The sequence below is a fragment of the Capsella rubella genome, unplaced genomic scaffold, assembly GCF_000375325.1.
Source record: "Capsella rubella cultivar Monte Gargano unplaced genomic scaffold, Caprub1_0 scaffold_5, whole genome shotgun sequence".
Classification (NCBI taxonomy): Eukaryota; Viridiplantae; Streptophyta; class Magnoliopsida; order Brassicales; family Brassicaceae; genus Capsella; species Capsella rubella.
In genome coordinates this window covers 9,084,391-9,110,370 of record NW_006238919.1, presented here as the reverse complement: position 1 = coordinate 9,110,370, position 25,980 = coordinate 9,084,391, and the positions used below count along the sequence as shown (strand labels likewise).

At 37.1% G+C, this 25,980-nt stretch overlaps 8 protein-coding genes and 1 non-coding gene across 10 annotated transcripts; 5 read left to right on the top strand and 4 right to left on the bottom strand.

Moving 5' to 3' along the window:
- Positions 1–223: 223 nt before the first annotated feature.
- Positions 224–1,080, top strand: LOC17885775 (WEB family protein At3g51220). The gene is made up of 2 exons (XM_006291832.2): positions 224–369; positions 473–1,080. The coding sequence occupies exons 1-2, from the start codon at positions 256–258 to the stop codon at positions 926–928; spliced, it is 570 nt and encodes a 189-aa protein (XP_006291894.1). The 5' UTR covers positions 224–255; the 3' UTR covers positions 929–1,080.
- Positions 1,081–1,873: 793 nt separating this feature from the next.
- On the top strand, positions 1,874–2,327 carry LOC17886131 (auxin-responsive protein SAUR50). Its single transcript, XM_006292371.2, has one exon. The coding sequence runs from the start codon at positions 1,932–1,934 to the stop codon at positions 2,223–2,225; it is 294 nt and encodes a 97-aa protein (XP_006292433.1). The 5' UTR covers positions 1,874–1,931; the 3' UTR covers positions 2,226–2,327.
- Positions 2,328–3,394: 1,067 nt separating this feature from the next.
- On the top strand, positions 3,395–4,552 carry LOC17885192 (60S ribosomal protein L8-2). Its single transcript, XM_006292685.2, has 2 exons — positions 3,395–3,906; positions 4,090–4,552. The coding sequence occupies exons 1-2, from the start codon at positions 3,467–3,469 to the stop codon at positions 4,427–4,429; spliced, it is 780 nt and encodes a 259-aa protein (XP_006292747.1). The 5' UTR covers positions 3,395–3,466; the 3' UTR covers positions 4,430–4,552.
- Positions 4,553–4,776: 224 nt separating this feature from the next.
- LOC17884713 (zinc finger CCCH domain-containing protein 45) lies at positions 4,777–7,770 on the bottom strand. Its single transcript, XM_006290856.2, has 4 exons — positions 7,298–7,770; positions 6,420–6,608; positions 6,205–6,329; positions 4,777–6,117 (listed from the first exon to the last, which is right to left on the bottom strand). Exons 1-4 carry the CDS (start codon positions 7,352–7,354, stop codon positions 4,941–4,943), a joined length of 1,548 nt encoding a protein of 515 aa, XP_006290918.1. The 5' UTR covers positions 7,355–7,770; the 3' UTR covers positions 4,777–4,940.
- A 3,573-nt stretch (positions 7,771–11,343) lies between these two features.
- Positions 11,344–12,768, top strand: LOC17887399 (GDP-mannose 4,6 dehydratase 2). The gene has a single exon (XM_006293019.2). It carries the CDS (start codon positions 11,414–11,416, stop codon positions 12,536–12,538), a length of 1,125 nt encoding a protein of 374 aa, XP_006293081.1. The 5' UTR covers positions 11,344–11,413; the 3' UTR covers positions 12,539–12,768.
- A 201-nt stretch (positions 12,769–12,969) lies between these two features.
- LOC17885258 (kinesin-like protein KIN-7G) lies at positions 12,970–18,599 on the bottom strand. Of its 2 annotated transcripts, XM_023782101.1 has the most exons (14): positions 18,393–18,599; positions 17,356–17,588; positions 17,186–17,275; positions 17,010–17,110; positions 16,790–16,903; positions 16,630–16,711; positions 16,478–16,545; positions 16,329–16,394; positions 16,130–16,254; positions 15,522–15,858; positions 15,268–15,396; positions 14,015–15,184; positions 13,580–13,905; positions 12,970–13,483 (listed from the first exon to the last, which is right to left on the bottom strand). In XM_023782101.1, exons 2-14 carry the CDS (start codon positions 17,558–17,560, stop codon positions 13,156–13,158), a joined length of 3,141 nt encoding a protein of 1,046 aa, XP_023637869.1. In that variant the 5' UTR covers positions 17,561–17,588; positions 18,393–18,599; the 3' UTR covers positions 12,970–13,155. The 2 variants fall into 2 exon arrangements, with proteins under 2 accessions (XP_023637869.1, XP_023637870.1); XM_023782102.1 differs by lacking the exon at positions 18,393–18,599 and having other exon boundaries at positions 17,186–17,271; positions 17,356–17,447.
- A 1,025-nt stretch (positions 18,600–19,624) lies between these two features.
- LOC17884778 (protein CHAPERONE-LIKE PROTEIN OF POR1, chloroplastic) lies at positions 19,625–21,531 on the bottom strand. Its single transcript, XM_023782573.1, has 5 exons — positions 21,423–21,531; positions 20,973–21,167; positions 20,788–20,879; positions 20,035–20,485; positions 19,625–19,951 (listed from the first exon to the last, which is right to left on the bottom strand). Exons 2-5 carry the CDS (start codon positions 21,119–21,121, stop codon positions 19,801–19,803), a joined length of 843 nt encoding a protein of 280 aa, XP_023638341.1. The 5' UTR covers positions 21,122–21,167; positions 21,423–21,531; the 3' UTR covers positions 19,625–19,800.
- A 72-nt stretch (positions 21,532–21,603) lies between these two features.
- TRNAE-CUC lies at positions 21,604–21,676 on the top strand. The gene has a single exon. It is a non-coding gene; the product is annotated as a tRNA-Glu (tRNA).
- An 82-nt stretch (positions 21,677–21,758) lies between these two features.
- Positions 21,759–25,205, bottom strand: LOC17885905 (UPF0183 protein At3g51130). Its single transcript, XM_006292202.2, has 15 exons — positions 24,992–25,205; positions 24,596–24,678; positions 24,429–24,503; positions 24,141–24,208; positions 23,959–24,064; positions 23,813–23,873; positions 23,554–23,720; positions 23,373–23,435; positions 23,262–23,309; positions 22,998–23,111; positions 22,835–22,925; positions 22,657–22,730; positions 22,252–22,356; positions 22,089–22,150; positions 21,759–21,959 (listed from the first exon to the last, which is right to left on the bottom strand). Exons 1-14 carry the CDS (start codon positions 25,119–25,121, stop codon positions 22,103–22,105), a joined length of 1,233 nt encoding a protein of 410 aa, XP_006292264.1. The 5' UTR covers positions 25,122–25,205; the 3' UTR covers positions 21,759–21,959; positions 22,089–22,102.
- Between the last annotated feature and the right edge of the window lie 775 nt (positions 25,206–25,980).

The following is a 25,980-nucleotide window of genomic DNA, read 5'->3' as shown; positions in this document are numbered from 1 at the left end:
ATGTATTTATGTTTATATGATTATATCCTTTTGTTCTTCTTCTTGAAATTGATTCAAGCATTAACGTGGTCAGTTTCATCTTAGTCACTAATCTAGGCACCATCCGTTTTAAGTGACAACAACCAACAGTTGCAACAATCTTTTTCGGAAGGTGACTAAAATCTTTCTCTTATAAAAAGCTTGAGGTACCGTCATGACATGGACCAACTCATATACAACTAATCAAAGCTAACAAACATCACTTAATCAAGTGCAATGGTTCGCGCAGAGATCGAAACCGGAGCTCCTTTCCGGTCTGTTAAAGAGGCCGTCACTCTCTTCGGCGAGAGAATCCTTCTCGGAGATAACTACGTCAACAAATCCGTAGAGGTTATATATATAATCAAATGCATATAGTTCTTGCCCATACATATACTATATTAAGTATGTATTAATATATTAAAGTATTAACTTTTGGTGTGGTTTTATATAGAGAAACAGTTGTAAAAGCATCCAAGAAGAGCTGGTTGAAGCGAAGGAGAGTCTTGAGAAAGCTGAGGAAGAGAACAAGGTTTTGTCTCAGCTTATCGAAACCCTCACACAAGAGCTTGAAGCCACTAAGGAAAAGCTTAATAACTCACTCAGAAAATTCCCAGAGCACCCTCAAGTCGAAGATGACGATGACCTCAAATTCATAGAGCAATCCACGGTTAACGAACGGGACAGCATAACCGAGATCAAGATGACCCGGTATGATCAAAATGAAGCGTATGATGATCATCTGGAGAGGAGGCGTTCGGTGAAGTTTGCGAACCCACCATTGTTAACGAAGGTTATTAATGTGGGAAAAGAGGAGAAGAGCAAAGCTATGGTGAAGAAGCAGACGAAGAAGATGAAGCAGTTGGCTCCATTGGCCGCTTGGCTCTTTGCAAGAAACCGGTCTAGCTAGTTAAACACTCTAGAGATCCTCATCTCGTGTTTAGTACGTACCCATGCGTATACGTACCATGCCTTACGAGTAAATAAGTATCCCCGAATTCATTGTTTTTAAATTTGGGGAGCGATTCATTCCACTTAGATTTTGTTACATATTATATTTACTGATTACAATTAATCATCACAAAAACTTGTTACAATTACTCATAATAAAAAATTTGTTGCATAAGTAAACTAATTACCAAACAAGAAGAGTGAAGAATCTTCTTATCGGGAAAACAGCTTCGAGGATATATATTATATATACATAATTTTTTTGTGACCTGAGAAATTGATGAATTAATGACTATAGTAATAGTAACAAGTTATTTTCGTGAAGTCCAAAAATGGTTGCCGCAGATTAAAATTGAACATTAAGCTAAGGGATTACGTATTTACGCGCGTTACGAAGAATTACATAATTGTTCTATAAAAGCTAGCGGTTCAGGTAGTCGATTATAATTTACACATTGGAGTAAACTACAAGAAAACATATGGTGAACTATGATACAGAAAATGGAAAGTGATCATGTTTATAAACACATATTAACTAATGTATCATGCTTCATTCATTTTGGTCTATGTATATGTCTTCTATATATATGACTAATGACTATATATATGTATATATTTTAATCCCTGCACAAAAGAATTCTATATTCTATGATAACGTACGTGATGATGTTTATGTGGTATGAATTAGGATTAAATACTTAAATAACTAGAGGATTTATGGTGTTAGAAATCTCGCCATCGTTTAAAGAAAATAAAAGAATAACTTTTCCAATCATGACACAGGATTTATCCAGTCAAACGTGATCGATCTGTCATTTGAAGTATATATATATCTTATGTGTATTTGCGGCACTTAGCTATCTCTTTCTCTAGGAGTGAAACAGATACATACAGAAACGTATTTAGAGCCATTCATTAGTATTGTGAACAACGAGAGTATATATAATTAGAATCTATATATAATGGAGATAAAGCAAGCAAGCAAGTCACTGAAGCAGATGCTTAAGAGATGTTCAAGCTTGGGAAAGAAAAGCAACGAACACGTCCCCAAGAAGGGCCATTTTGCTGTCTACGTAGGCCACTCGAGAGACCGCCACGTCATCCCCATCACATTCCTCAATCACCCAACCTTCAAGATGATGCTGCAAAAAGCAGAGGAAGAGTTCGGGTTTAGGCAAGAGAGAGGCCTCACCATTCCTTGTGACCAAAACATCTTTCTCTCTCTCTTAGGCTCCATCACATCTTACCATAGCTAGCTACGTCGTAGTTATAATTCCGTAGTCTTCCTCACTTGATGAGAAGAACCTATATGTACAACCTTTTCTTTTTAATCTCTATATACATTATACACTCACCAATGATCGGAGAAATATGGTCTAATTAGTTACATATAACCGTGTAAATTTTGACTACTGAGATGATTAATCGCTTCCTTTGCTTGATGGTTGTATAAAAGGAGAGAAGATGACATATCACAAAACCTTTACGTGTCGTCTACACACATATATTCTTAACCATACCGACTTTAGAATTTTTGACATTGCATACCAACTTACTCAAGTTAGTTACAAGTTGGTTTTGAGTGGAAACTTATCATGAAATAGTATCGACGCGTATAATCTTGGACCAACAGTATCAAAAATGTAAGAGTTTTACATGTTATAGTTGATAAGTGATTCAGTGTATTACTGATGGTTCATGAAACGATATGAGCTAGTCGTCGTGTATAAACGTTATTATGGTTAATATCTGAATGTCAAATATTTTACACCTTACTTTTAATTTTGATCTTAAATGCTTTTATATATTTAACACAAAACAAGTAAACGCACTGGTATCTATGAATATGACAGACAAGCATGAGAATGGCTTTCTAAAACACATTTTTTTATTAATTAAAGATTTGATTTTGTGGTGTCTTTGGTTTATTTTATGATTAGACATATCATCCTTTCAAAACTTAAACAAATTAGCATTAGTCATGCGTATATAGTTAAGCAGCATGCAAGTTGATTTATTAAAATGGCATGTTTGCGATTGACGTATTGGCTTTGATAATCTAATACCGATGCTAATCACATATCAATAAGTAGACATGACTATAAACAACTATTTAATTCATTATATTTTGCTTCAGTTTTCACTTGTCGGCAAAATGTAATAATTCAAAAATGTAACATAATGTTATGAAAAATGTAATGATTCGTAATGTGTAACATAATGATGTCCACGGAGTAGGATAACTGAACTTTGAAGAAGGTATTAGATTTGAGTTTTGACACAAAGATTTTAAAACCAAATTAAGGAAATGAATTATGTATTGAAAGCATTACATTAGGTTAACATACATTAATTGGGCCTGCCTTCTAATTTCAAATAAGGTTACATGAAAGCCCTATAAGCCGACACTCAGAAATTAGGGCTTCTGTTTTGAGAGCACCCCTTATAAATTAGGGTTACAAGAAGGGCAAAGCTAAGGTTACTTGGCGGTAACGAAATGGGTCGTGTGATTAGGGCACAGCGTAAGGGTGCTGGTTCCGTTTTCAAGTCCCACACTCACCACCGCAAGGGTCCAGCTAAGTTCCGGAGCCTCGACTACGGAGAGCGCAATGGTTACCTCAAAGGAATGGTGACGGAGATCATCCACGATCCAGGCCGTGGTGCTCCCCTCGCTCGCGTCGCGTTCCGTCATCCTTTCCGCTACATGAAGCAGAAGGAACTGTTCGTAGCGGCCGAAGGTATGTACACCGGACAATACCTCTACTGTGGTAAGAAGGCTAATCTTATGGTCGGTAACGTTCTTCCCCTTGGATCTATCCCTGAGGGAGCTGTTGTCTGCAACGTTGAGCTCCATGTCGGTGACCGTGGTGCTCTCGCTAGGGCTTCTGGAGATTACGCCATCGTAATTGCTCACAATCTTGACAGCAACACAACTAGGTAATGTCTTGAAGCCAGTTATTAATTAGTTTGCATGCTTAGTTGTTTGAAATCGGAATCTTCATTTATAAAGTTGCGTGTTATTGTTACCATATGTCTAAACTAGCTAATTATATAACTGGAACATCCTTGTTTAACTTGACTTGAGTAGCACTTAACAAGATTGTTTATCATAATAAATAGGATTAAGCTTCCTTCTGGATCGAAGAAGGTTTTGCAAAGTGGGTGCAGAGCTATGATTGGGCAAGTTGCAGGTGGAGGAAGAACAGAGAAGCCACTTCTCAAGGCTGGAAATGCATACCACAAGTTCAAAGTGAAGAGGAACTGTTGGCCTGTTGTGCGTGGTGTAGCCATGAACCCAGTTGAACATCCCCACGGAGGAGGAAACCACCAGCACATTGGTCACGCCAGTACGGTCGCGCGTGATAAATCTGCTGGTGCCAAGGTTGGTCAAATTGGTGCAAGAAGAACTGGTCGTCGCAGAGGTACAGCTGCCACATTAGCAGCCAAAGCAGACTACTAGACTTAACTTTTGAGACACGCTTTTCTCTGTTTTTTGCTTAGTACCCCCATTGTTTCCGTTTACTTTAGTTTAATTTTTGTGTTGAAAGCTTATGAGCTTCGTATTGAATCTGCCCTCTGAAGGTATCATTTTGAATTATTTAATATATGAGGTTTTTATGGGGTCATTTTAGATGGTTAACTTACTAATAAAACTAAAACTCTAGTTATCTATCGTTTGTTTCAAAAGACTGGACACTTCAAATTACTTCTGATGAAAATTAATGCTGTAATCATGATTTATCCAGCTTCTCAAACTCTTAACTTGGTGTAATACTTTAGGTATCATTAAACTGGTGCTCTAAAGTCTAAACAAAGAACTTTGCTAAATGAATTTAAAATGGTGCACACAAAATGATCAAAATTGAAAGTGGTATCACCTTAGGTTTTGTTCCTTAACCAGTGATAGACAAGACTATACGAGAGTGAACTCTATTTTTGTGTTTTGGAATGAATCAGAGTCAATATTATGTTCAAAAACCATTTTTCTCATACCTTCCAAACTTCATTCTCTTTGCCCTCGGAACCACGGCCTCAAAGTTGGGCCTAAACCGGTCATGAAGATAGGTGCAACTATCTCCCAGCTTACATCCACTCGCAGTGCCAAAGTAGATACATTGTTTCTGAATCTTATTATTATCAATGCGTCCATTGAATATTCCAGTTTGTGAATGGTATTGGTTAGTTTCATGATTATCTTTCCCATGTTCCCTTATAAGGTTCTTGAAATAGTCTAGACCCTTCATAGGTTGTACTACCGGGTCAGGTCTACCAGTAACTTCTGCCCGGTGTAAGTTCATTGGATAAGAATTGAAACCGGTTTGAGGACCCCTTCCAAGGCCAATTGATGATGGAATGTTGTTCATTTCAGAAGTATGGAATGCGGGATTGAATTGGTGTTGGGGTTGAGGGTGTACTATTACCTTTGGTTCTGAGAACACATTTGGAGGTCTGTGGAGGTTAAGGTTCATTGGCAGAGAGCTCGATGGGAACCGAGCAGGCACAGGTTGTTCTTTAGCTATGCTGGCATGGAAATGAGCGGGCATTGGTATACCAGATGGTTCTCGATTTACAGGCTTAGGTGGGGATATGTTTCTATTTCCAGGCTTGGGAGGAGAAACTCGTCTCTCAGGGTTAGTAAAATACGGAGAAGCTGCGACACTATGCTCTTGTGGTATTATTACTGGCTGCGACTTTCTAACCATGGGTGCAGCGGTGACACGTTGCGAAACAAGTCTAGTAGTAGAGTTGATGTTAGTGTCAACGGGCTCATTCTTAGTTTCAGAGGATTTACCTGAAGTGTCAGTGATCAGATTCTTGATAATTTCGGGGTCGCTGAGGAACTTGATAAGTAGTTCAGTATCAACCATACTCCCCTGTTCCTTGGTTTCCATCAGTGCTGCCAGAGCTGCAGAAGCAGCCAGACTCAAGTCTGGTACAAGACCAGTAAGACCAGAAACCCGTTCTTGGGTTGAACAAGGAGGTTTTGTGTCCAACTGAGCTTGCTTGTTTGCGGTAAAACCAGATTCAACCGTACGGTGGGATGATTCCTCTGAAGATTCAGACTCGTCTTCAATTGGAGTGAGACGAATGGCAGGAGTTTTGCTGTCATCAAAGCATTCAGCTTCCACAACGGGTGAAACAGAGGGTCTACGTGAAAACAAAATGCGATCAGCAGGAGAACACACCAACAAAATAACCTAAGGGGTTCCAAATGCAAGAAAAGAAGGCAAATACCGAGAAGGGATGGCAGAGCGGTGCGGATAGATAGCTTCCAACACTTTAGTAGTTCTCAAGTTTTCAGTTGGGCATTCTGTGCTCTCGCCACCACCACCAACCAGCCAAGCATCATTGACAGAGAACTGTTATGTCCAAGACAAGACAAAATCAAATATAAAAACTTGTTTCAAAGGATTCCACTAATTCTGGATTATATATAAATATGATTATACCTTGGGAGGTCGTTTCCATTTGATGCGAGGAATGTTTGAAACATTAGGCTTAACTATATAATGATTTCCTTCAAAACCAGGTGGAAGATCTGGTCCCCGAGGTTTCCCAGATGATTGCTTTTGGTAGCTATGACGTAGAGGCTGAGAGGCAACTTTGGCCGGACAGTCCTCAGTACGAAACATCTTAACCTGTCCAAAAATCCACACAAGTTAGAAGCTGACCAAAGCTAAGTTTTTTCGTGTAGCAAAACCACTCATGCTTCGTAGCTATGAACCAATCCAACTTCACAAATTGTAAATTGTATGAATTGATGTATATATTCACCAGCATCATGTATTTAAAACTTGAAAACTTATTATATCTTGTGTAGAGATACAGCCAAACCAAATCCAAATCCAAATCCAAATCCAACTGATAGATGAGTCAAAATTCCAATCGAAAACAAAAAAAATCAAAATTCGAACATGATCATCATATCTTGGTAATTAAAATTCAGTTTCATATAAAAATTATAATATACGTTGGACTCTCCTTTTTCAAAGATATATGAAAACTAAAGCTCAAAGTAACAAACAGATCAAAGTTGGTTCCTTTAAAGTTCTAATTATCTTCAGATTGGATTGGAAATATTTTTAAAATGAAACAAATTTTCACCGATTCAATCAAGATCGTATGAATTCGTTGGGTTTAATGGAAGCTTGAAGATGGAGATTCGATAAGAGAGAATTCATAATCCAAACTTTTTTTTGTTAGGTTCAAACAAATGGCAAAAATTTGTAATTGAGATTGTAGATGTGATATATGAAGACGGATCAACCAGATTGAAAGTGGATGGGATTATAAAAACGATTGTATATATATATATATATATATATACCTGACAAAGCTTAGGACCTGGTGGCCATGAAACCCTGGCTTTCTTCCATCTCTTCATATTTTTTTATAAAAAGAAACCCCAAAAATCTCAGCAAATTCGATATTTTTTGTTTTGTTTTTAATGGTTAAATTCAATCGGTGATTGTTATATCAGGTTTAATAAGAAGGAGAAACAGACGATCAAATACGATTGTTGTTGTTGTCGTTGATAGATCTACAGATTTCTTAACGAAACAATTGAGATTCGTTTGCAGATTTGGTCAATACGATCGGAGAGACAGAGAGAGAGAGAGAGAGAGAGAGAGAAAACAGGAAGAATGAAGAAACGTCGGCGGGGAGGTAAAAGATGAGAAAACCCTAATAAGACACAATTTTTTCTTTTTCTCTTATAATTTCTGTGGTGTCTATTTTTCGAAGACGTCACTCTTATATAAAATTTTTTTAAAAGGGGAAGGTTATGTAATAAGCTTTTTATTTGCGTGTTATTCTAAAAGTTCTGAAATATATATATAGTAATTGGACTGGTATTCGATATAATATACACATAACCCTCTAGTCTTAATTTCGAAGATAGAAGCTCAATTTTTTGTTGTTGTAATAAACTCATTAAGTAATTGGGCCTGAAGAGCCCATCTAGGCTGTGTTGTGGGTTCTAGAAGATGGTGGAGAACATAAATGGTTTCAACATACATATGCTTACACTTCAAAAAAAAAATACGTGGGAATAATTATTCTAGCTTTTCTAATTTATAGTAGTTGGAAGAATAACTAAATAAATGTCATTTAGGTATGTAAAAATGAAGAATGTCGTTCGTCTGAAAAATATGGGAGGAGGGTTGTCAAGATAATCACTTAAAATAATTAAGATCGGTTGTTGAAACTTGAAAGAATAAATAAATAAATTTTAACATATCTTGACAAATCAACTAGTTAAGATGAGAGATGTATCATCATAGTTATAAGATTCCTAGCTACACACAAATCGTGGCCGATTACATATTGTCCACCATCACTCCAACACGATTAATTACACGAGGCTAACTAAATAATACTGTATCTATATTAACATTTTTGAAGTACTTTCTGGAAAATAACCTTTTATTTTGTATTATTTGCATAATAAATCATTGCCATTTAAATAAATAACAAACTTTTAAGATAAAATTTGTAATTAAATTACACGCAAAATTAGAAACTAATATTATTACATTTAAAAAAATTTCCTAAAATGTTTCCCTACTAAATTGAATATCTCTCCAATATCTTTATATGATTTTATTTGTTTTAAAATTTAAATTAGTACATAAAACATAAGTATAATAAAAATACAAAAAAATTTCCGCATATGTAGCAATTTGAATTTTTGAAAACGGACGTATATTACTCAATCGATAAAAGAAAAAACATATATGTATAACGTCTCACATCGGGTAGAAAATTTTAGACAATAGTTCGGAACCACTATAAATATGACTAATATGAAACTTAAAAATCCAAAATCTTGAATGAAAGATTACAACAAAAAAAGTTTTACTAAATTTTAGGGAATCCAAAATTTTAAAATCTTGTTTGTTAAAAATGAGTTTTTGGAAAACAAAAACTGAAATATCTCTCGAAATCTATAAAACATTCAAGGTTTATATTTTACATAAATATGATTTAACGGGTTTGAGTTTTATGTTTTTTTTACGGATTATCTTACGGGTTAACATAACAAAAAAAATAACAAATATAACTTAAACATAATTTTTTTAGTCCCGCAAATTACAAAAAAATATCCCGTGAGTTAAGTAATAAAAATAACAATCAAAAATACAATTACACTATTTTAAACACTAAAAAGGTAATAAAATTAACAAATATAACTTAAATATATATATTTTTAGTCAAAACAATCGTCCCGCGGTGTACCGCGGGTTAAAACCTAGTGTTAAGTAATTAGTTGTTTCATATTGGGTCAGGTACTCAGGTCAAATATAATTATCTACACATAGTTCATTTCCTTCAAATATATATATATATAGTATGTTTTATCCCCAAAATATTTTAAGGATTGTATTATGGTTGATTAAAATTTTGAATTAAATAACGACAATATATAGTTAATAGAAGGTCCGTATTGCCACTATGCCAATCTAGAGATTTCATTGGAATCAAATATGAAATATCCAAATGTAGTTTATATGTCAACCAACTGTGAAGAATATTTAAAAGGGTTTATTGTATCAATATTTTAGAATGATTTGTTATAATCAATGACAAATCTAGTGTTAAAAATACTCAATCAACATGTGTCCTAAAAAGTTTTCAAATGTCTGGTGATACTAAAATAGCGATTTCAAAAATTATCATGAACTCCACTATTTAGGATTGAAAAATATAAAATATGAAATGTTGATGAACTATAGGTGTTTAAGAGGATTTAATTATTTTAAATACAAAAATTTAGTTAAATTTATCCTTTTAATTGAGTTTTAAAGGATTTAACAACAAATCATAACAATTTTCCAGAAATATCAAAATCAATGTAAAACTTATTTGTCTTTAATACATAGTACATAGCATGTACATAAACGTCATCGATTTTGGAATCTTCACACAATAATATATTGTAAGGTATGGATGAAAACTTTGTTAGAAGCTGTAAACTCTAGCTTACTTGTTTTATTTATTTACTGAATTTAGTGATGTGAAAAAAACTAAGAATAGCATAAAGATTACAAACTTAAATGTGTAACAATTGACTATTGTGGTTATATAAAACAATCACCTGTATATTTTATTTTTAGCTGCATTAGTCAACTCCCTATCAGCATTTTTGTTATGAGTCAAGATTATTATATGTTTGGTTACAATAAAATCTTTCGAAAGGAAGAGATGAATCAGACGTCATTGGATATAAAAAAACAAAAACTTAGAAATTATTTATCTGATCTTATCTTTTTTTATACATCCTTTCACCAGAAGGCGTAATGCCAAACATGAAACGATTTTTGTAGACCTTTATAAGTGGGGCTTGCAACATCGTTACGAAGCAACAAACTTGATGTTGATCTCAAGAATCATATCAGAAGACTTAAACTATGCAAGGTGTCTTCTTGATCTAAAAGCTAAGGAAAACAATATTCTCTTATCACAGCTTGAAAATCAGTAGAAATTCTACGTGATATTCCAAGTTCGTTTTGGCTTTGGACCCTCCTGTCGACTGGAGCGAGCCCTCTTGGTATCCAAAACTAAAACTCGCAAGTTCCTCCTATTTCTAAGACATGAATTTCTAACACATCATTTTTAGATTAAATATCATTAAAATTACTTTTTGGTGTATTTCACTAAATATTGAATCTAGATTTGAAGAGCTTTGAGTAGACTTTAAAGATATTCTGTTTGATTTATAAGATTGTTTTCTATAATTCTAATGATTTGGTATGATTTATAGTAAAATTTTAGATGATTTTGTAGTTCTGTGTGTTATCCCACCCCACGTCATATTTTGTAGTACAGTGATAAATCAAACTAAATATATGGGATACTAAAGTAGGAGTAAATTCAATTAATAAAAATGATCCAACTTCTTTAAGAAAAATATGACGTTTCTCTTTTTTTTTTTTTAATGTATCAATTTTTGGAATTTTGTTTATTAATTTGACTACAGAAAAATAGTATTAAATATTTGTTTCAAGTATTTTATAACTTATTTATTTATTTGATGTGGTATAGAAATTTAAATTAATTTTGACTAACAGTTTTTGGAAAATTTGTAACTGATTTTAATTATTGAAAATATATAGAATGTTGAATAGTTTGGAAGAAAATTCTAAAAGTAAATCCAAATACAATTTGATGACCTTTGACCACAAAATAAGTAAACCATTAACGTGTTAGACATAAACAAGGAAAAATATCTAAATCAGTCAATAATGCAATTAAAACACACACACACACAGGATTTACCAAAGTAGCCTTACGTCAATTTGACCAAAATACCCCTCCTTCTTCAACCTCCCTGACTCCTATTTAAATCAAACTAAACTCAACAGCTCGATTCAACACAGAGCTGACGTTAGCATTTGCTCTCTCTGACCCACCGCGAAATCCAGATCCGAAAAACCCCAAAAAAATGGCGTCAGAGAACAATGGATCCAGATCCGAATCCGCCAACGCAATCCCCGAAGCTGATTCCACCGCCGTCGAAATGCCGCCGAGGAAGGTAGCTCTGATCACCGGAATCACCGGCCAAGACGGATCGTATCTGACGGAGTTCCTTCTCAAAAAAGGCTACGAAGTTCACGGCCTGATCCGTCGTTCATCCAATTTCAACACCCAGCGGATCAACCATATCTACATCGATCCACACAATGTCGACAAAGCTCTGATGAAGCTCCACTACGCTGATCTCACCGACGCCTCCTCGCTTCGCCGTTGGCTCGATGTGATCAAGCCTGACGAAGTTTACAACCTCGCTGCTCAATCTCATGTTGCTGTCTCCTTCGAGATCCCTGACTACACCGCCGATGTAGTCGCCACCGGTGCTCTCCGTCTCCTTGAAGCCGTCAGATCTCACACCATCGACAGTGGCCGGACCATCAAGTATTACCAAGCCGGATCCTCGGAGATGTTCGGATCAACTCCTCCCCCACAATCCGAGACGACGCCGTTTCATCCCAGATCTCCTTACGCGGTTTCCAAATGCGCTGCTCATTGGTACACTGTCAATTACCGAGAAGCCTACGGTCTCTTCGCCTGTAACGGAATCTTGTTCAATCACGAGTCACCTCGCCGAGGTGAGAACTTCGTGACCAGGAAGATCACAAGAGCCTTGGGAAGGATCAAGGTTGGTTTGCAGAGGAAGCTCTTCCTTGGGAATTTGCAGGCAGCAAGGGATTGGGGATTTGCAGGAGACTACGTGGAGGCAATGTGGTTGATGCTGCAGCAAGAGAAGCCAGATGATTACGTCGTGGCAACAGAGGAAGCACACACAGTGGAAGAGTTTCTCGAGGTGTCATTTGGGTACCTGGGACTCAATTGGAGAGATCATGTTGAGATCGACCAGAGGTACTTCAGGCCAGCTGAAGTAGACAACCTCCAAGGAGATGCTAGCAAGGCAAAGGAAGTGTTGGGGTGGAAACCACAAGTAGGGTTCGAGAAGCTTGTGAAGATGATGGTTGATGAAGACCTTGAGCTTGCTAAGAGGGAGAAAGTGCTTGTTGATGCTGGTTACATGGATGCTCAGCAGCAACCTTGATTTGATCAATTACAAAACAGGGATTAACATTGATCTGCTTCTATAGAGTTTAAATTTCGTTTTTTTTTTTTGCTTTGATGGCTTCTTTGTGTTTTCTTTTTTTATGTTTTTAGTTTCTTTGTTGCTTTTTAAGTTATCCAATTTGCTTTCCCTCATTGAGCTGAGGATGAAGCGCAGTGAATTTTGTATGAAAGGACAAAAGAAATTATATAAAACATTACTTTTTTACCTCTGTTCTTCTATTCATGGATCCAAAACATTGCTCAGATACTGAAAATGTGATTGTGAAGCATTCTTAGTTCAATGAAAATGTGACACACAAGTAATTAATTGCATGGACTTTGCAACCGAAAAGATTTTAAATTCACCGGAAGACAAAAGCATAAGAGCTTTCAGATGTCTGCATTACGACTTTAGTATCACCTGACTCCAAAAAGTTAGCGCACAAACAAACTTTTTAATATGATTTTTGCGATTTTACATTCGATATTGCTCAACCTCAGTCTAAGACCCAAATCAAATTTACATTTGTGTTTGTGAATGTACGTCTCACAGAAGCCACACCACTTTCAATTTAGTGCTCAGGAATGAATCACTTGGGTTTCTTTTATCTTTAATTACATAATAGAGAGCGACAAAACACTGCGTTTCCAAAGGCTAGATTTCTTAGGACGGGGTTTAAGTGAGAAGTTGAGGCCAAACATTTCCTTGGACGCCAAATCCATGTCCACGAACCCCATGAGCTTTCCCACAACAGAGGCGCTCTCTCGGACATGTTCCATATCATTGCTCTCTGACCAGAGACGATGTGCCAGTTGGAGCCGCCTGTGCTTTGTGTTCAGCCCAATGCCCCATCTCAAGAACAAGTTCTCTCTCTCTTCTTTCGTCAGTTTCTTCTGCATCAGCTGACTCAGCTTGTACCTCTCCCTGTTCAACGCCCTCAGGCTGTTTTGTTTCACGGCTCAAACAGTTATTACCCAAATACATTCTTCATCTAAACCATCTAAGAAAGGTAATGTGCTTTTGGGTGAATATATATACCTGGACATTGATGTAAGAGTGCGTCCATTTTCAATAGCTTTGCTATTGTTGGTAAAGGTTTCTCTGATGTACTTGAGCCTGCGGAGTTCGACCTCCATGTACAAGCAATCTTTCTGATCTCCTCTGAAGAGAAGGAAGAAGTAACTTCTGTGTGACAAGGAAACGTTGCAAGCATGCCATAGCTCTATTATCTCCATCTCGAGTCTCTTGAACTCCAACGGCCAGTTCAATGGCATGGTTAAATAGTCTTGTATGGGGTCAACCGCAGCGTCCTTGAAACTCTTTGTTGATCTTAAAGCCAAGAATTTTTGCTCTATCTCCTCCATCTGCCACATGATAGAGGTGATCCTCAAAATAAAGACAATATTTTTTAGGTCGTAACAAGTACAGGTAACCGAAAAGCAAGCTCTGCTTGACCAAGATAGTAAAACTAACCGAAAGATGAATTATTCGCTTGTCCCTCTGAGGAACAGCCTCTTCACCTTCGTCTTGGCTACCACTTGTCTGGCGTGCATACATATGAGATTTTGAGGGAGAAACCTGTGATCCATTCGGTGATGAATTTCTGTTATTAACACCATCTAATGTAGCTGACATTCTTTGGGTGCAGTTGAACTCTTTCTCAAACCAAGTTGCTGGCATGCTCATCCGGCTACTATGCTTTGGCAATGGCGGCCTCTTGCTGTTATTCGGTTTCAGGTTTCTTTCAGCTCTTTCATTCTGATACCATCCTGGTGGTGTGTAAGCATCTTTCTCGTACAAAGAAAAGGAAGAGCTTGTTACAAAGCTTGCTCCACAGCTTCGGCTTCTAGTAAGCCCCAAGCCTCCTGCCGTTTGTGAATCTCTCTCAAGGTGCCATGCATGAGGCTTTTCAGGAGACGGAGTGACAAATTCTTGATGTGTAGGGTCTCTTTTGAGGTTAGAAGACTGGTGAGGAAATGATTCGTCAGTACGTGACAAAACACAGCGTGGAGAGACTTTGATGGGTTCACTTTTTTCCTTTAGTTGGATAGAAGCACTACTGATTTCCTTTAGTTGGATAGAAGCACTACTGATTTCCTTTACTCTTTCATCTTCTTCTTCTTCTTCAGTTTCCGTTGCTAGTCCTAACTTCTTTGACTCTGGTACACATATTGGTAGTGCACGCACAGCCTTACACCGGTCTGGAAGCATGTTTGGCTCTGGATACATGACGATACTGGGACTCTCTGTTTCTATGCATCGCAGTTCCGTGCACGTATCTTCAGAATCTACCTCACTTGGTTCGTCCATTTCATTAAATCGTTCTTCTTGAACACGAGACTGATCTACAGATTCCCCCTTGTGAATGTGCAATTGGTTTTTACTTTCTGCCCCACGAATATTAAGTTGAACTTTAGTGAAGTTCCCAGGAGTTACAAATGGAAGGTGGTGGGCTGGACTACTTGCACCCGAATTCAACCTAAATTCTGAAAGCTGGAAAACATTCTCGTCGGAACCATGCTCGGTTGATTGTGGGGAAATCATAATGGACGCCTGCACTGATAGAGGGCTTTCTGGTGTTATATTTAGAGACTCCCATGAACTACGCACCCGCAGCTTGGGGTACTGACATCCCAGAACCACCTGGTGGAATACATAACAAGATTAAAAATGGGGCAGTTGAATTTATCATGCTTTTGGTAAAACTAAAAATGAATTTAACGTACATTAGTCTGTTCTAAGTCTGTTGATAATATCTCTTTATGTGGTGCTTCTCCAATAATATGTTGAAGATCCTCAATCCGAGAATAAGCCCGCTCTAATTCTCGTGTTAGTTGAAATAGCTCTTTATTTAGCTGTGAATAATGAAAAGAACATAAATTCTCTAGAGTGAATGGATCATGAAAAATATTTACATATTGTCAGATCACCAGTATAAATGAGCTCTCATATGGCAGCTGATTGAATGAAATTGCATTACCTTTTCGATTTGGAGGTCTTTCTCTTTCAGTAATGCTGTTGTGTCAGACACAACAAGAGCTTGACGAGGGCTGCTCAACTCATTCTCCAATTTAGCCAACTCTCTCTGTAAATGTTTAACCAGAGCTTTATCAGACATGACGACGTTTACTTGTGCATTTGTTGTCACCTCCTTCGCACAGCTTGCGAATAACAACGTGTTTCTTGATTGCTCAACGTGTATTCTTGCAGGACTCAGTGTGCAGATTATGGAAGTTCTGGCGTTTCCTCCCAAGGAAGTCTGAAGTATGCGTGTCAGTTTTGAATCTCGGAATGGTATGTGCCCATTTTTTCCTTTACTGCAGTAAGCTAGCCACATAATTTAGTAATGTAAAAAGAACACACTCAAAGACACTACACACATTAGATGTTAGTAACATCAATCTGCTAATAACTTGGTAAAGTCGCTGCTACTGGCCAAAACCCCTATGTTTTCAACTTGGTAACTCAACTCGCAAAGACAATGAAAAGCAGCTCAACCGTCTTGAAAGATAGGGAGAGAATAAAGAGCAGACGAAGGTGGCCCAAACAGGGAATTTCATTAAAGCTAAAAGTGCTACACAGGCTAACCTTAGTTTTCGAATGACAGTTCCTAGTGTTAGTAAACTTCGGTTTATATGACCACCTTCTTTCAACCTTGTGCCAGCTGATAATGATTGCGATGCACGTTCACTTCCAGCAAGATCAATGAAATTCTGCAGGATAATTAGTTAATCTATGAATCTTTTGTTTTAGAACAATACAAGATGTAAGATTCAAATGTACATACCACTGTTGCTGTGAGTGTACTAAATTTATCATTCGCTAAATATTCACGTGCTGTACTTTCAACTGTCTGTAAGAGATATCAGTCAATCCAAAAGGAAGCCTGAAGACTGCAGTGTTGCATAGTTAATCTAAAACAACAAAATGCCTTACCAATCTCAAAATCTGATGAGAGCGGGAACTAACTTCATTTAAAGCTGTCTCTCCAATTTGTCGTTGAGCTGCAATGATTAGATGATACTTAGTCAAACTTTCGACCAAACATCATAGGTTTTAATGTATATACATGTTGGGAAAATCAATACCAATACAGACTGATAAAAGCTCTTTAAAATGATTCCAGTCCCGCAGAGTTTCCTCCGTGAGTTTCTCAACAACTGTCCCTTTCTGTCCCAAAGTAAATAACCAGTAAAGTAAGATTCTTATACATAACCAATTCCATAAGATGCCAGAGCCAATATTTACCTCAGGATCATCTAGAAGTCTGAGTGGACTAATATCTGTACTCAAGAGGTCTCTTACAGACTCATTATAGATTTCCATGGCTGAGAACTTCAGAATAAATGCTCTTTCCTTGTGCTGTAGAAAACACATAAAAATTGAAAACGGTTACAGTTGCTGAATGAAGTGGAGATAATGATGTAAGATTACTATTAAGACTATGGAGACACTATGCTAACTTTACCTTCTCAATGTGATCATATATATCGGCCAAGGCGTAATCCGTAATTCCACTCATAGTGTATGTCTTTCCACTGCTTGTTTGCCCATATGCAAAGACACTAGCTGAAACCAGTTGAATTTTGTATCAAACATGAGCCAAAGTGGATAAAGACTATAGCAATACGAGACATTCCTTACCATGAACTCCATTAACAACAGAGAGAGCCACTTCCTTCGCCCCTTGATCATACACCTCCCTGGTACAACACTCAGGGCCAAACACTCTGTCTAGAGGCATATGAAAGCTCAGTAAGATAGATATGAGGATTCATTTTAATCCAGAAGCTGCGAAAGTGAGCAAGCTTTACCAAATGTATACGCAGTGGGGTACATAGACCTCTCGGATACAGAAAGATGGCTCCTGTATATAACTGTTTCATCATTGATACATTCCCAGTCTGCCACATCATTCCTTGCCGTTTCTTTCACATTTAATGGCCTCAGACGAACAGAAACAAAAATCTTCTCTTCCCTACCACTCGGTCCTTGCATTTGATCTTCTCCTATACCCATCTTCACCTGTTACCTCCCTTCCCGCATCCTACCCCAAAAGAAACCAGGACAAGAACAACAGCAATGTCATACATATATATATAGAGAGAGAACACGAATTATAATGACAACTCAAACACTGAAGATCCTGAGTCTAGTTATGAACTTGTATATTTTCATGTCTCTAGCAGAACAACATTGTCTTTATCCACGTGTTTTCTATCCAAAACATGTCAGAAGAGAACGACACCGGAATCAACAACAACAACAGCAACGTGGTTCATTTTCATCATTGTTTTGAGACATAAACAAACGAACTTTCATAACAAGATTCTGCAGAGGATTTGGTGTTTTCTGCAATGGTCCCCCTCCTAAACAGTCTGTCAAAAAAGTCTTTCTTGCATGTTGCATTAGTTTCAAGCCTAGGCTAGGCCTATATTTTATTCCAGAGATTAGATATTATAATATTCACAGCCGTTTCTGCAGAATGTTCAATGTGATGCCAAGAATCTTTGGCAACTACATGTGCAGTGACCAAAAAAATAAAAGCTTTTGACTACTTACACCTGCCTAGAAGAAACAACAACCAACAAACACAAATTTAAAGATCCAACAAAGTAAAACTATAATAATAAACTGTACGAGGCAACAACAACACTAAACAAAAAATTTTAAATTATATCAATCAATAGTGTGACATGCCGTCGCCGGAACATGAACCTAAGTAAAATTTCCCAATCACCGGCTCACACGACTCAGACAGTACAGCTTCAAATCAATGAATCTCGAGAAAACTCATAAATAAAAACTTCGAATCGACAAGAAATTACGGATAATGAAAGAGATTTCTCACCAACGAATTGGCGAAGGGTGGTCGGAGAATTAGAGAGACGAGACCAAACGCGAGGAGACGAAGAACAATGGCGGAAGCGAAGGTGAACGGTACGGTGTTACCGACGGAGGAAACAGCATTATAAAAAGAACGATTCAAAGGAGAAGAACCCAGAGATTTCTCAGGTGACCTGTTTCGCTTCGCCTACAGCAATAAAACAATTCACAAAAAAAAAAAAAATCTGAATTGTGTAGCTGTTAAATCGTTAATGGCTTCTTTTTTTTTTTTGTTTTTTTTTTTTGGGTTTTGTTCATTCGTCATTCGTAATTGGTGAAATTAAGGAATTAGCTAATTATATCTTAGCGCGCTAAAGAAAGCATTAATTTAGATTTTAGAGCAAGGCTAGCTAATGATTATTTGTTTTTGGTAGACTCTCTCTTTGTTGTTGTTTGTAAATTAGACAATTTTATATAAAAATCATTTAATTAGAAAAGTAAAAACGGGTCACCTTCTCTAATTTATTTTGCATTTAGTTTCACTATAATTACAAAAAGGTTACCAGATTTTAAAGATTTTTCTCATTAACAATAATATATGTCATAAATTTGTGTCTCACTTTTATCATCCACATACTTTTTTAAAAAAGAATAATAATTTTGTTTAGGCCATTTCTTTATTGTTCCAAAAAACACAATAATGCACATTATACACATTGGTTTGGATTAAAGAATATGGGAGGAAAGTTATAATTATCCCAGTGGTAATGATGTTTTAATCCTCTAAAGTTGATTAATAATTTTTTTTTTTAAAATTGATTAATTACATCATTAAACATCACTCTTTGATTTAATGAACATAACATTATTTCGATCATTATGGCACATCACATCATAGCCACAAAAGAGGTTATATGATTTTTCAAACAACTATTTGGGGAGATATACATAAATTAGAGACATAAATAAATAAAAGAGGACCATGCACAACACACAATAAAAGAAAAAAAAAAAAAAAAAAAGACCCATGCAAGTTATTATGAGACAGCAGCACATGTTTATTGAGGCCATGTTTCCTATTACTACAAATCAGATTCATTTCCGGAATCAACGCTTATTATATGCTATTTTCTTATATATCGAAAAGTAATGTCATGATTGATATTTATTTATTTATTTAAATAAGTCATTTTTTTTTCTTTAATTTTTTAATTCTCTCTATCATGAGACTGAGACATATTAGTCGGCAAGCGCAAGTCCACAAATTGGCGATTTAGCAACTCCAAGACCAAAACTCATCATATCACTCTCTATGTCACATGAAGATGATGCATTTTCCTCTTCTTTTGTGTGTGTTTTGATATAATCCGAGATAACAATTTAAGAATTTGCAAACACAAAAAAAGGGGGAAAAGAAAAGAGAGCTAGAACGGCTACCGCAGGTAACTCGAAGCCACCCAAAGCAAAACGTAGCTTAGGAGGGAAGACATGACTTCGAAACCTCTTGGTCCTTTGATGAACGGTGGGATCACAGATACCATCAAGAATGTCCCAACCAGCCACGAGAAGATGAATGCTCCGCTCCTGTTTCACAACATCAATCTGATCAGGTGCGAATTTAATTCAAGAAGGTGGCAAAGTTGTTTATGATTTGGATCAGCTTATACCCGTAAAGGAAAGTCCAGAGCTTCTTCTTCAGCCTTTCGTGGATGAAGTAAAAGGTAGCTATTAGTGATAACGCAACCTGCAAGGTCGGTCCTTCTTCAGTCGGGAACAGAACGGTTAGGACACCAAGAACTGCAAATGTGACTGCTGCTTTGACAAGGAACGCAGTTGCAGGAGTCTGGAATCTTTCGAAAACAAAGTTGACAACTTTTGACTGCCTCACTTGGCGGACCTTTTTCGATATGTCAATCTTCGGGTTTTTCCGCTCATGGAACTTCTGCATGATAATCTTGTCGTGAGCTGATTCAATTGCATCAACACTTGGTTTATGCCCTGCATACTGCTGAATGAGAAAGTTCCTCGCGCCTTGAATCTCATCCTCTGAGGCCATCCGGCTTATCCCAAGCCGTTTATATGGGTCTTTGACATTGATCCGAGGGAAGACAGCTGAACCTATGGGAATAACTGGGAACATTAGTCATTTTGGCTTGAAATATTTGCTGTGAAGGTCAAGTTTTTAACCAAGAATGATGCATTTCATTGGTAGCTCGATATTGCTTCGTCTATTGACAGCTAGTTCAGTTCCAAAGAACCTATCAGTATTAAGTTACACAAAAGCACCTAACTATCATAACTAATGAACACAAAGCACCGTTTACAAGCTTAACCCAGGATTATTGCGTTATGTTATGAGTATGTGCCAGTAACTAGAAAGCTTAACCTGGCATTATGCATAGCTCAGAATAATGTATTACCAGTTGAGTCATCTGCCATATCACCAAAGGAAGCACTCATGGCGCGGACAATTATAGCATTGCTTCGTTGTGTAGGAAATGCCAAACAGGAACTGCACAACACCGAAGAGGAGAACATTTCAGCTAACCATGAAAAAGAACTAGCATATGCTTATTCGAACAAATACTAAAAAAAAAGACACTACCTTTTCAGATTCGGCCAAGCGGACTTTCTATTATCCAGTTTACTTAGAACACTAAAAGCTTGAGAGCTTCTCTGAGAGGTGCCAACACGATCTGAACGCCATCGAAAGTGGAATCTGGGCGGAGTAACAGTTAACCCGGACGCATTCATTTCTAACTATGCTGAAGCTCTCCCTTCACACCACCAACCTCAATCCCTAAAATCAAACAAAAATCAGGCATAAACCCTAAACAACCGCTAAACCAATCATGATACTACTATGCACTCTAAATCCAATTTAAATACGTGAAACCAGTAATCCAAGGAAAGAGAAATCGGAACCATATCAGAATTCAAGTTCTCCCATCCTCATGAATTGAACCAAAAGCCAATTCTAAATTAAAAGCAGCTTCGGAACCAAACGGAAGGAGAAGAGAATAAAAAAAAAAAAAAAAAAAAAAAAAAAGAGTACCAGAGGAGAAAAGACGTATCGCTGATGAAACAATTCACAACACCACTACCCCTTTCCTTCCCGGAACCATTCACAAAGACAAAACCTTTGTTAGGCAACGGATAGAAGAGATATCGCAGAAGAAGAACCCTCAGCTTACATTTGTTAGTTATATTGATGTTAAGTCAAATGTAGTCAACAATCCGTCGTAGTCTAGCTGGTTAGGATACTCGGCTCTCACCCGAGAGACCCGGGTTCGAGTCCCGGCGACGGAGTTCTTTTTGTTTTTCAATGTCATTTTTTAAATCTTGAATATATCATGACCACACAAACTTTTCAGCTGATGAGGCTATCATGTACTTATGTTAAATGCATATAGTCAAAGTCTGAGAGAATTAATATAACCAGAGTAACTGTTATTAAAACCGTGATAATAACTAGCCAAATGTACAACTGTACAACATTGTTTCAGACATTTGTAGGTTTTGGTATCATCCGTAGTTTCGTAGCTTCTTGTGACATTAGATTTACAGAGTCTGATGGAAGATCCTGCGCCCCCTACAACAAAGACATTAATTGATATTCAACATATGAGAAAAGCTTCGTTCAGTAGCATATAACATAAGACAAATTAATTTGAGCCAATTTTGCCTACAAAATCAGACAGTGATGAGGTGAAGAACATACCTCAACGGTGTACATCATGACTGGAACAAAGTTATAGTGGCTATATGACCATTCTTCATCACCTGCAAATAGTTTAACCCAACTCCAAGTTTCGCTTAACAAATTGCAAATATACAGCAAGGATCATAATTTACTGAATCAGGGTTACTAATAAATGCTTCACCTCAAAAGCAACATTCTGATAGCCATACACATAGGTCGATCCAAAAGGGTTGCTCGTTGATCCCTGTGTCTGAATAGCTGCTGGGCCACACTCCCCGAGTATTTCCTAAGGTGAAAGCCAGGATTCATGAGAGAAGTGTTTTACTCAATTTGTTCTGATTCTCACTTTTACTAATGATCTGAATCAGTCATAAATTATGCTGAGAGTTATACATCCGACCATTTCCTTAATGCTTCCTCACAAGATTCTTCCCATTATACAATAGGATCTCGCAATGGTGGGATTTGTTAAGAGAATTACACCAATAAAAACTTTCAGGGACAATCGGTCAAGGCCTAACATAGAATAGCTTTATCATTCATTTTTCTGTTATGCTTATATCACTTTGGTCTGAAGATAATTTACCTTGACCTGATCCCAATTAGTGCTTGGAGTGATCTTGTTTCCACCTCTGTTAGCTTCTGCCGCATCCTCCCCAACTGTAAAGCAACCAGAGAGAGTAGTTTTGTTGGAAAAATAAGACAACATATATCTGAGTAAAGGATAATTGACTGACATGAGCTGCTTCATTTGCATTGCATACCAGAAATCACAAAGTTGCACTTTATGTATGAGTTGAAATCAGCATGACCGGGATAGTTAGTGTGAAGAACAAACTTTTTAACTTTGTGAGTCTGCAGAAAAGGTAGAGTCAGTGACTAAAGAAAACATATGAAGGGAATAAATAACTTTGATGAGTTTCCTACCTCCCCGTCAAACAGGATGTCTAAACCACGAGTAAAATAGTTGTAAAAGTAATCCCCACACATAGTTGTTTTTGGTCGTGGATCTGACGCGGAATGAATAACCATTTGATCTACCTGGAAAACAAAGGACAATTCATAATTAAAAATCTAAATGTACAGTTGGGCACTGAACTAACAGATAGTGCAGGCACCATAGTAAGATAAACTAATATAAGCATCTAATCAACATATACAAACAAGTTTAGAGAGACGGGTATAGATCACCTGCTTTGGATGGATCCCACATGGTCGACCTAGTTCAGTCCATACATCCTGCTTGGAGCACGAAATGATTAGTTCCAAAGAAAGACAGCTCAGACAAGGTACAAACTTTACCTGTGGTGATGCACCAAAAGGCATATGCTGGCCTCCAACAGTAAAATATAGTTCCTTGCCGAGCTGCATAAATATTAAATGAAGTCATGCGAAGAGTAAGGACAGGCTAGCTGCTAATTATGTCAGGCTAGGGATATAGAAACACACAAAGGGCAAGTAACTATGGAAATATAAGCCAAACCTTGACATTAACCTCTTCCATATACAAGCTGCCAGAAGGCAACGGAGGGACAGAAGCTCTTTCCATCAGTTTTCCGACACCAACTTTTTTGTCACTTGAGTTGTCATATATAGAGACCCGGCATGTTACTGGTGTGGTGCCATCTGGAAACTCTAATGGTAGTGCCGCTTTGTAGAGGAGAAAATAAAATGTAGGAAGTTAGGTATCTAACAAGGTAATCAGCATAACAAAATTTACCTGGAGCCGGAGAAGAACATACCTTCTCCATCATGACAGCAGTCTGTGTATTGGTTAGGAATTGGAAACTCAAAGGATAGCCCCTGCCATAATAAAAAATGTTAACATTGATAGAATAATTCAATCATTTACGGAAAAACAGTGGATCATATTTTATACTGTGCTCACCGGGTAGAACAGAGAATAAATCCCTCTTTCTTTATCATAAATCCCAGGGAAGGTTGGTCCAAAAAGTGCATAAACAGCCACAAAAGTTGCCAGTGTTGATGGACCTCTGAAGTACAAGCAAAAAGACAGTGATTACAATAGTAAATTACACCAAAACCATAAATTTATTTTCCTTGGCTCACCCAATCATAGAAGTGGCGTAGCGCATCTGAAGCCGCTTAACATCAAATATCTCAACAAGCCGTAGCCTCTGCAAACAAATTAGAAGAATAATAGCTAAACTCGAGTGTCTCTTTAACAGAAAAGGAAGACTAAGCTAAGTTTGTTCCATTTAAAAGTCGTCATATGTCAATGTAGAATATACTCAACTGTAGGTAGACATGAAGAGGGAACAAGAGTTTGTAAAGCGGTGAAGTTGGTTTAATCATACACATGCAAGAACCACAGCATAATCAAGAAAAGAATTGTACCTGAGACCAGGGATCAAAACGAAGATGAAACCCATGATCTGGAAAGCTAATAACAACATCCATTTTCAAAGGATCCTGGGAGAGGCAACATAATCTTAGTAAACCCAACACAGAATATGACGACATAAATGAAATATATAAGCAATGAACAACATCGTAGTACAAACCTCGTCGTAGTATTTAACATGAACAACATCATATATGTTAGGCTGCTGCTCTATTTGAGCAAAAGCTTCACAAATCGGCATTCCTGAAACAACAGGACCCAACTTTGATGGTCGGTCAAACTGATCGGAAGATGAAACAGTATGCTAAAGAACTAAAGCAACTAACATAACGTTTGCTAATACTAAATATGATCCAACAGTTATCAAACTACGCAGCAATTTTATCGAATTTTTCCACAAAAGAATTCCCAAAACAACACGCAATCTCCGATCGCAAAATCAACTCCCCATCGTCCAACTCCAAAATACACCGTATAGATGATAAACCCGTATTCGAATCCTAGAAACTAAAGAAAAGTAGCAGAAATTATGATTTAGGAGAGAATCGCCGATTACCGATGGAGAAAGGTCCGATGCCGACGCCGGGACGGAGATCGAACACGGTGGCGCCCATGGCAGTGCCTTCGCATCGTCGTCTAGCTCTCTGCATCACTAGTTTATCGCCGATCTTTGAGTAATCCTTCATTTGTTGAATTCGGTTTCTTGCACAGAAGAGATTACGCAACTTTTTTTTTTCCCACAATTTTTTTCTTCTGATTTCTCAAAGTTCTGAATTAAGTTGGGTCCACTTTAGTTCCTCTCGTATATTTCTATTTTAAAAACTCTTGCCAAACGGGTCGGGTTTGGGTTGTTGACCCGTCCGTGTAGCACCCAAATATACGCATAGTACACTTTCTCGCCAATAAGCACGTGACACCTCCACGCACTCCCTAATCCACTTTTGTGATACTGTACTTTAATTTTTGGTTAATGACCATGCGATCTACATAATCAATGGTTCTCCAACAAAAAATATACAAATTACGCACTACCTGAAAATACATTAAAAAGTAACTAAAATGAAGAAATAAATTCAAAGTTAATATGAAATGACCACAAGAAAGATATGGTCATATTTTTAGTCCTTCAACATATAATATACACCAATTAAAATCCTTTGACACCCTTTAAATTTTTCAAAACAAACCAAGATTTTACCATGAACACGAAGTTAAAAGGTTATTTTCCAACTGTTTTTTACCACTCTTAATCTCTTATGCATAGTTGACTGCATTGCTCTTAATTAATTAGTAGGTACTATTGATTACAAAATTTTGAAGAGCTTAAGAAAGCATGGACCATACATTATGCAGAATGTTGTTGTTACCAAAGATATCTATGTCTTTTTCTCCAACGTACTCAAGTCCACTATGTTAAATTGATTATGTAATCTTTAGTATTTGGATAACTCTAAATATTGTCTGTGTAACATTTCGTATTAGAAATATATATAAAAGGATATATATCACAAATATCAAAGTTGGAAACTTTATAACAAAAAAGGT